The 10,589-nt window shown below is 51.5% G+C and overlaps 1 protein-coding gene across 3 annotated transcripts in view; it reads left to right on the forward strand.

Annotated features, from left to right (window-relative positions):
• The window catches only part of TCF20 (transcription factor 20), a 52,111-nt gene that overhangs the window by 26,662 nt on the left and 14,860 nt on the right, over positions 1–10,589 (forward strand). For all 3 annotated transcript variants that reach the window (XM_075573949.1, XM_075573948.1, XM_075573950.1), the window contains exons 2-3: positions 476–5,934; positions 8,732–8,825. In XM_075573949.1, the coding sequence (XP_075430064.1) occupies positions 502–5,934; positions 8,732–8,825 (5,527 nt within the window). In that variant the 5' untranslated portion in view covers positions 476–501. The remainder of the gene's footprint in view (positions 1–475; positions 5,935–8,731; positions 8,826–10,589) is intronic.

Here is a 10,589-nt window from a genome sequence, read left to right on the forward strand (position 1 = left end):
CACACACTTTAAATTGAACTGAGACCAGTGATATTTTTTATAGGTTGAAAAAGGTGATTGGCTTAAAAACTGCCAAGTATAAATATATTTAAATCCCTTTTTGTAAATGTCTTGAATTTTAGGGCAGGGTTCGCTGCCCTTATCTCTCCCTTGTCCCGCCCCCTTGCATTGTTTGGGCTCGCACAGAAAGGTGACACACACAGTCTGATTTCCTCAGCAAAGGGTTAAAGCACCAAGACAAAAGGGTGATTTCCAGACTCGCAATACAAAATGCTCCTGTAGCATCATGGTGGCCTCTGTTTTAGTTAGTGATGGCAAAGGGAGTAAGTGACAAAGATTTACCACTGGGTTTTAAGCCAGTTATTCCCACCTCAGGTCTGCCCCGTTGGAGACCTTATTGCAGCGTTCGCAGTCAGGATTGTTCTATTAATTTTCTAATCCGTCTCCTTTTTCTTTCCATGTGTGATTTCCGCAGGAAGCGAGGGCCGTCTCCCTGACGCCATGCAGTCCTTCCGCGAGCAGAGCAGTTACCACGGCAACCAGCAGAGTTACCCCCCGGAAGCTCACGTTCCATCCAGGCTGGAAGAGTACAGCCCGCGGCAGCAGGCCCAGCTATTCCAGAGCAGTTATGGCGGACGGCGCGGAGGGGCAGGCTCGGCAGCAGGGATGCCCGCGGCCGAGAGCCCCAGCCTGCAGGGTTACCAAGCTTACCGCAAAGAATCGGGTGACTTCTACTATCTGGGCAACAAGGAGGGAAACCCGTCTGGAAACCAGACCCCACAGCGACGTCCATCTGGACCAGTACAGAGCTACGGGCTGCTGCAAGGGAACAGTAGCACCAGCAGCAGTAGCGCAGGCTTTGGCACCCATTACGGGAGAGAGGGGCATCACAGCCAATTTGCAGGCCAGCATTCTGCAGCTGGCACCCTGTCCCAGTACTCGCAGGATTTCCCAGGCTCCTTTTCTCCTGGCGGGGGCCAGTACCCATCTCACGTCTCCAGTCCACAGCTGCGGCAACAGCTCTATCAGTCACACCAGCCCCTGCCGCAATCGAGCAACCCTCCGGCTTCCACGGGCGCAGCACATTTACAGCGCTCTGCCGCCCTGAGCTCACCTGCGGGGTACCAGCTACGTGTGGGGCAGTTTGGACAACACTACCAGCCTCCTGCAGGCTCCTCCTCCAGCTCTTTCCCGCCCTCTCAGAGATTTGGACAGTCGGGGGCAAACTACGAGGCTTACAGTCCTGGTAACACCAGCTCTCCGTACGAGAGCCATATGTCTGGCTCTTCCTACGGGACACAACAAGGATATAGCAGTTATGCCAGCCAGCACTTGAAAAACTTTGAGGCATCTAAATTGCCACAGGGCGAAGGACAGGGACAGCAGCAGCAACAGCAGCAATCTCCTCATGTCATGCAGTACTCCAACTCTACTAAATTGCCCCTGCAAAGCCAGACTGCACAGTACAGCCAATCAGAGGTCCCTGTACGTTCCCCAATGCAGTTCCAGCAGAACTTCAGCCCCATCTCCAATCCGTCTCCGGCTGCCTCAGTGGTCCAGTCTCCAAGCTGCAGCTCCACCCCATCACCTCTGATGACGAGCGGTGACAACCTCCAGTGCGTACAGGGCAATGTGCCACTGCCATCCAGAAACCGCATCTTGCAAATGATGCCACAGCTAAGCCCTAACCCCCATGCTGGAGGATTTAAGAGTTTTGGAGAAGGGCCCCCAGAGAAGCGTCTGACTGATCCAGGTCTGAGCAGCCTCAGCGCTTTGAGTAGCCAAGTTGCCAACTTACCCAACACGGTCCAGCATATGCTCCTCTCTGATGCCCTGGTCCCTCACAAGAAGAGCGGGAAGCGGACTTCAAGGAAGACTGACAGTTGTGCCAACTCTGAGACTTCCTCCCAGGCGGAAGAGCAGCTCAAGTCTCCAATGGCTGAGTCCGTGGATGGCAGCTGCTGCAGCAGTTCAGGAGACCCTGGTGAGAGGGTAAGGCAGCTCAGTGGGCAGAGCACTAGCTCTGAAGCTGGATACAAGGGACCTTCCTCTGAAAAGACAGCCTCGTCGCCCGCCCCTGTGTGGCAGACTGAGCCCCCAGGGAAGACTCCAGTGCAAGAAGCGGAGACTGTTCCGGAGACCACAGAGGCATTTCAAGAAGTGCCCAAGGCGAGCGAAAAGTCTGTGGGGGTGATAGTCTCCATGGAGACAGTGTCCAACAGGACAGAGAAGGTGGTTAATGAGGTTCATGCACCAACTAATGAGGAAGTTGAGCCAACACCACAGTCTGAGGTGTCTGAAACAGCTAAAGAGGACAATGCCGGGGATTGTGCTACCAGCCAGAATGGAGAACCTAGCACCGCTGATTCTCATTCATTACCTGCCACAACAACTATCGGGGCACGAACAGAGGCTACTAAATCTCCTGTGGGCTTGGGGTTTGGCTTCAAGGAAGGGTCAACAGGTTCCCGAAATTCCAGCAGCTTGCCTCCACATCCCAAAAACCAAGAGACAGGAGGCTTCGGAGGGCAGAGTGATAGGAAACCAGGAGCAGGGAGGAGAGAGAAGTTTCCCAGCCTTTTGCAGGAGGTCTTGCAGGGACACCATCAGCAGGAAAGAAGATATGCTAGAAGCACACAGGAGCCTCCAGCCGCGACCGGAAGTACTGAAGCGGGATTGAGACCCAACGTTCTCATGGGCCAGACCAATGAGCTACCCAACCGCAACATTCTTGGCAAGGCACTAGCACCCCATTTGGAAACGCCTCACTGGGGCCCATGGGATAGAAAGTCGGCTCCTGAAATTAAACAGATTAACCTTGCTGACTACCCAGTGCCCAGAAAGTTTGAGGTGGAGCCACCAGCCTCCTGCCATGAACCTGGGGGTGGTCTATCCGAAAGGAGGTCTGTAATCTGCGACATCTCCCCGCTGAGGCAACTTGTTCGTGACCCCACCAGCTCCCACCATGTTGGCCCTGAACAAGAAAGGTCTGATATCAGAGCTGGTCAGTCTGTAATTCTACCCAGTGGAATGCTGTCTTTGGACTCCAAATCAAGCAACCAGAGTGGAGCATTTAAAGGAGAAGACATTGAGCCTCCAAAGATGCACAGAAAGCGAACAGGAGATCATTGCATGTCATATAGCACCAAGCAGGAATCTCCTAGGACTAACGCCAGTCCAAGATCCATGACCTTTGACCCCAATCAGGACTATAGTCAACACAATAGCCGTGCACCACATCCTAGAAGGGGAACTGGGAGAATGGGATCTCGGGGAAGGTCAACTTCACAGTCTCAGGAGCTTGGAGACAAGTTGAAGATGTCTCAGGGGAGAAGCCGAGGTCCGACAGAAGCTCACCACATGAACCCAACACTGAGTCTTTCAGAGCGAGCAAGTCGGGAAGCCTTCTACTCTGCTTTCTTTCAGAATGCTGATAACTCTTCTCTAGCTTATCATACGAACTCCAGATCAAGTTCCTATGGGGAACCTCACCCGGCATTCACTTCGCCTCTGCATTACAAAAGACAGATGTACCAGCCGGAGGAATATAAGGAGTGGTTGGGAAACTCAGCCCAAGCTATACTCTCAGCCTCGCAACACCGACAGGAAACACAGCGCAAAAGCCCCAGACAGGAGCAATTTCATGTTCGCAGCCCAGGCAGGAGTGAGAATGAGGGTTTAGCTTACAGCCAACCAGGTCCTTACCATGATCCTAGCAACCTAGATTTTAGTCGTCAGCTGCGTGTAGGCGAAGGGGGCCCCACTAATTTGACAACCTTGGAGCTGAAACGGAATAATCAGAAGACGCCACCAGGAGAATCGACCACTTGGAACATGGGCCGTCAAGCCTCTCCAGTCAAGAAAATTGGATCCCCTTTGGGGACCAATCAGAAGCCATTCAGTCCCATTAGGGAACCGGATACACATGGACCCAGACCTGGAGAATCAGCTGACCTGCCCAAACCTGGATGTAATGCCCACCGGCCTCCAGGCCCTGATGAACAATCGCACCACAACCCTCTAATTATGAGAAGGAGAGTACGTTCTTTTATCTCCCCCATCCCCAGTAAGCGGCAGCCACCTGATGACAAAGGACGCCCCTCCATGCCTGCAGCAAAAGAAGGGTCTGACAAGACACCTGGATCTTATGTTTTACCCTCAAGAGGCCAAGACAGTGAGTGCTCCTCCATCAAGGAAGAACCGTCCAAAGGCGGCCCTGAGCAGAGAAGTCCACCAGAAATGTCTCTTTCTAGTCCAGCAAAGACCAAAATCCTTCCTCCCCGGAAAGGAAGGGGCCTAAAACTGGAGGCCATTGTGCAGAAGATAACTTCGCCTAACGTGCGCCGAATTGCTGCCCCAAGCAGCGCAGAGTGTGCAGCCGAAGCCGTAACACTGGATGACATCCTGTCCCTCAAAAGCCAGGGCCCAGAGGTTGGCAACGGATCCAAGCAGGAATCAGGAGAAAGATCAGAGGAAGCAGTGCCAGATATTCCTAATATCGAAGAGACAAAGGTCAAGGTACTTTCTCCTAAGTCCCCTGAAGCCTGGGCTATCCGTGAAGAAAAGAAGATTAAAAAGGAAGTTGATGAGCAGTTCATGGACACCAAAGAACTTCAGCAATCTGGACCTCCAACACAGCCGATATCTAACCATTATTTGGAAGGGAGAGACGCCTCGCCAGCCTTGGAACCGAAAAGCTTTTTGCCCCAAGTGCAGCCATGTGAGGCTGCGGATGACGTGAAGCTTGCAGGGATTCCATGTCCTATAACCCCAAAACTGGAAATCATGCCTCCGAAAGGTTACTTCCCATCCGGGAAGAAGAAAGGACGACCTATTGGCAGCGTCAACAAGCAGAAGAAGCAGCAGCAACAACAGCAGCAGCAGCAGCAACAGCAGCAGCAGGAGGAGATCCAGCAACTGCAGCAGGAGGAGCCTCCTGCCACACCAACGCTGGCATCATCCACTCCTCTGCAACAGGAGCCAACGGTTGAGCAGGGCTCAGAGTCAGAGCCTAAACCCAAGCGGAGGAGGAGAGAGAGGAGAAAGCCTACTGGGGCACCAAGGAGGAGGAGGAGCAAGCAGGCAGCACTCATAGTTGCCCCCATAGAGCCAGAGATCAAACTGAAATATGCCAGCCAACCCTTGGACAAGACTGACACCAAAGCCAAGTCCTTTTTCCCTTATATCCACGTGGAAAACAAAGAGGAGTTGGGCTTGTCCTGCATGATCCTCAATGCTGAAGAGGAAGAACAGCGTTGGAAAAAGTTGACATCTGGGCGCAAGGGCCAAAGGTCAACATCCCCACAGCCCAGCACCGACAGCAAAGCCCTGCCGACCTCAAATTTCATGGTCCAAGGACCAGCAGTCACAGAGTCCACAACAATGGGTCCCCTTGTCTGCTGTCTTTGTGGCAAGTGGGCCAACTACAAGAATCTTGGAGACCTGTTTGGTCCCTTCTACACCCAAGAATATGCATCCACCCTATCCAAAAACCCCCCTCCCAAAAAACCATCAGAGACACCCAGGAAGGTGAAGGTACGACACAAAGATGCTTCCGACGGTTCCAAGTCTGACTCTGATGATGAGGAGGAGGAGGAGGAAGAGCAGCAGCAGGCCCGGGAGCAGCGCAGCTTGTCTGCTCACCCCCGGTACAAACGCCGGAACCGCTCAGGGGACTGTACTTCCTCCAGGCTCGCTGTACCCTCTCACCGGAAGACCACTGACCCTTGCGAACTGACCCCTATAGACTCTAGCGGGCCGTCCGCCACTGCCGCAGATGGAGCCCCCGAGCAAGGATTTCAAATCCCCCAACTACCTCTCGACAGCAATGAATTCTGGATGCACGAGGGGTGTGTCCTATGGGCGAACGGTGTCTACTTGGTGTGTGGCCGGCTGTACGGGCTGCAGGAGGCGGTGGATATTGCCCGAGAGATGGTGAGTACCTTCATTCTGAATATCACAATGAACCAGATGTGGGGGTTGTCATTTCTCTTCTGTAAAGTATTGTAGCGTATGGGATACAACGGCAAAATACAGTACTGCTGCGGTCCATGAAACCTTACAGATATATGGTGCAGAGAATACAGGAATGTCACCCGTTAACACGGTATATAGAAAGCTGTAATGCTATACGACTGTATTCTGTATACCTTGTAGCAAATGGTTTATAGAATACGGACGTGTAGTATATAATATACAGTAGCATAGCCATAGTATATACTTTATATTATGTTATAATATACTGGATTGCTGCACGGGATTACAGTATGGTGTATATAGCATTTACTGCAAAGTAATTAGAATACATTAACATGTCATGCAGTAATATAGTATTTAGAATACAGTAATGCCGTGTGCGTGTGTGTGTGTGCGTGTGTGTGTGTGCGTGTGTGTGTGTGTGTGTGTGTGTGTGTGTGTGTGTGTGTGTGTGTGTGTGAGAGAGTGTGTGTGAGAGTGTGTGTGTGTGAGAGAGAGAGTGTGTGTGAGTGTGTGTGTGAGAGAGAGTGTGTGTGTGTGTGTGAGAGTGTGAGTGTCCGTGCGTCCTCCTGCAGAGATTCACACTGGGACCACCAGATTCGCCATATGTTAGTGATTGGGGTGGCAGCCCCGGGATGGCGATTACTTTCCACGCCCAGCATTGCTACACTGGAAGGAAAGCAGATGCATAGCAAGCTTCCCACGCACACACTTCTCTGCCTGCGTCACTGTCAAACGCATACAATACCACTGGAGTGCAGATCTCACTCGCGCACACCCTGCCTAATTGCTCTGTTTCACCCCTTCTCTGCCAGAGGGGCCAGCAACGCATTGCAATAGTTTGAGTCCAGAAAGCCCAAATTTCCCAAAATAATGCATTACTGCTTGTATCGTTGGTAGGTAAAGGGGTAATCACTCTCGAGCCAAAGTAATGGCAGTGACTTGTTTAAGGGGTGACATGTGGGTGATTTGCCTGGTCTTTACCCAAATCTGACACCCATTAGTATTTTTAAATCTTTTTGTAAAGTTACTATGTAAACACGGGGAGCTGAGACTTGGGAGGGGGTTTGATCTCCGGCTGCTCCCTTCTGTCTGACGTCACTGTGCGTTCTACAAGAGTTTGCACAGGCAGAGCCCCCTCTCTCCCCTTCCCCTTATCTACATTGCCTCTCTGATAAGGACGGGGGGGGGGGAATAAGGGGAAAGAGATCACTTGGCTAACAAACAGTCCCCCATTCTGCCTTCCCTAAGACAGGGGTGAACAACTCCAGTCCTCAAGGGCAACCAACAGGTCAGGCTTTAAGGCTATCCCTGCTTCAGCACAGGTGGCTCAGTCGTTGACTGAGCCACTGATTGAGCCACCAGTGCTGAAGCAGGGATAGCCTTAAAACCCGGCCTGTTGGTGGCCCTTGAGGACGGAGATGACCGCTCCTGCTCTGACATGCGATTTTGTAATTTAATTTCCAAAGAAACAGAAGCACCCAGAAATGTTGCTTTTATAATGGTTGCATTAGTTTAACCTTTTAACCCCATGACACGGCCCTGAAGGACAAAACGAATGACATGACACGGTAGGGGCCTTAATGTACAGGCCGCCATGCTGTTTTTTCGAGCAGGAGATTGGGTGCCCCCTTCATGTCAACGGGGGCTGTTTGACCATGTGATCAGTACCGCAAGCGGCGGTGTACTCTGGATCCCACTCTCCCGGCACCCAAAGGCGTAGGGAAGCCAATTAGTGGTGTCAAATTCTTTACAAATGGTTGTGGGTTTTTTTGGGGGGGGGGGGGCTACATTGGATTGCACCTTCAAACAGATCGCTTAGATTGTAAGCTCTCTGGGGCAGGGATGTCCTTCTCTATTGCACGTACCGTGTTCTAATTCCCTGTACTGGATTCTCTCTTTTGTAAAGCGCTGAGTACACAGTGGGCGCTCTATACATAAAGATGTGCGTACTGCTGTTGGAATGCAAGGTGTAGTCCCAATGTGGACCAAAGTGAACGCTTTGCTGTCAGATCATAGTACCGCCCTGTATGAGAAGCTCCCAATCCGCCTGTGAGTGAAGGTGTGCGATGGATCCCCCCCATTCGGCCGTGTGCCCGGTATTGTCTGTTTTCAAGCCAAAATGAATTTTGAAAAAAAGGGATAGGTGGGAACTTGTTAAAGCTACACCAAAGTGCCTAAGGACAGCAAGGATTCCACAGTGATGGCAGGCAGCGTGTTCTGTACGAGCCAGGCGCATGCGCAGTCATTCCACAGCAGTCATTACACACCTGGATAACTGAGCCCTGTACAATTGATACACTTAGCCCATATGGCGCTGAAAGACCGGTGGCACCCAAGTCCCGTCTGTCTTCCAGGATCCCGACCACGTGATCCCCCTGCGGTAGGGATCACATGGCGGCGGGCAGCCCTCAGTGACGCAAACAGAAGTAGAAGCAGTGAGCGCGATCTCTTCCCCGTGTCCTGAGATGGTTACCGCCTTACTTGCCGGCGTTTCCCAATGTTGAACGCATAACGGCTGCCCCTGTTTTGACCAATAGGAAGTCTAGGCGTCGGCGGATCCGGTAAATGTAACCGGCCATATTGTTTCCTCCGGCTTAAGTCCCGGCACAGGCTATTAACCCAGTAGTTATCTCGATAACCAGTGGGTCGCCGGAGCTGGAAGTCGGGCGGTACAGCTCTGGGGTTTATAGAATAAGAATATAAGCCTTTTTCCTTTGAGCCTTTACAATGCCCCTATGTATCTCTCCCTTAGAAGTGTTCTCGCTGCCAGGAGACTGGAGCCACCCTGGGCTGCTACAACAAGGGCTGTGCCTGCTGCTACCACTTGCCATGTGCCATGGACTCAGGTAAGGGGGAGCGGGCAGCTTAGCCGCAGATATAACCGCAACGCGACCAGCTCTACACAGCCGCGTTTTTATACGGGATCCCACAGTAAAATCTTGTAACACTTAAAACTTTTTTCTTTTTTTGCCATTCGATTTTAATTTAATAAACGGTTAATAAATGTTATGTTTTAACGTTCCAAATAATATAGACGGGTGTCTAAAGCTCGACCGCCGCAATCGTATTTTTCTGCGCGGTCCGTATCACGCTGTACTTGGAATATTTTGGCGCGTTATAAATAAGGGGTTTGGCGTTCTGCGGAGTCCCAGTAATACTAAAGGAGCAGTCCAAGCTCTTCCCCCGACCCCCCCCCCCCAGGATTGAAGAGGGGGTCTCCGAGCTGAACCCCATTAATCGCCGCTTGGATTGCCGCTTTAAAAGGGCTCAGCACATTTACGTGCAGCTGTGGGAGCCGTTGACAGCTGTTCTAATGAGCTAAAGGTCCAGGGCTGCAACCGCTGAGAGCAGACGACACGGTGACACTGGCAGGAATCGGTACAATGGGTATTTTAGTACCCACAAAAAGGTACCTGCTAAATAGGCTGAGTTGAAAGGTTGTGCATTGGTACCTATTTCCTGATATTTCCTATTTTTGACCCTTCTGGTATACGCCCCGCTGTGGGCCATCAAAAAGATTGTCACCTTTTAGGGGGCGGCCCCAGTAACTTTGTGCGCTGTGCGTTCAAACTCCCCCAGTAAATCCGTGCCACAGTGCTGACTGGGACCTCACCCTTATTCGTGGCTACATTATTTTCTCCCAGTCTTTGTGAAACCCACCAGGATTTTCAGCAATGGCAGAGGCTGATCATCAGATAACAGACCCCCCGCCTTTCTCAGGGTCTGACGCATTCGTTGCCGTTTTGTGAAGCTCCGTACAGATTGTATTGACATTTTAGAGCTATTTAAACGTAGGCCTGAAAGCCTAACTTAAAAAGTTTGCCATGGTAACCCTCCAATCTCAGCGTTTCTCTCCTGATAAACGCTGGAAAAATTCACTGCCGCGTCAAACTTTACTGCACCTACGCACTAAATGATAGTTGCAGATATTTCTAAAAGGTGTGTGTGTGTATACATACATGCATATGCACTCGCATATGCATCTATCTATATACACATACATATACACAGACACACATATATACACACACCACACACACACACATATATATACACACACATACTGTATACATACATATGCACGCACGCACACACATATATGCACGCACACACATAGGCACGCGCGCACACACATAGGCACGCGCGCGCACACACATAGGCACGCGCGCGCACACACATAGGCACGCGCGCACACACATAGGCAAGCGCGCACACACATAGGCACGCGCGCACACACATAGGCGCGCGCGCACACATATGCGCGCACGCACATATATGCGCACACGCACACATGTACGCACGCACACACGCACGCACACACATATGCATGCACACGCACACATATGCGCACAGGCACACATATGCGTGCACACATATGCGCATATGCACACATATGCGCGCACGCACACATATGCACACATATGCACGCACACATGCGCACATATGCACGCACACATATGCGCGAACGTGCATACATACATATACACACACAGACGCACGCACACACACACACATGCACGCACGCACACACATACATATGCACACACACACATACATATGCACGCATACATACATACATATGCACGCACACATACATATGCACGTGCACA

This window comes from Ascaphus truei, chromosome 17 (genome assembly GCF_040206685.1).
Source record: "Ascaphus truei isolate aAscTru1 chromosome 17, aAscTru1.hap1, whole genome shotgun sequence".
NCBI lineage: Eukaryota > Metazoa > Chordata > Amphibia > Anura > Ascaphidae > Ascaphus > Ascaphus truei.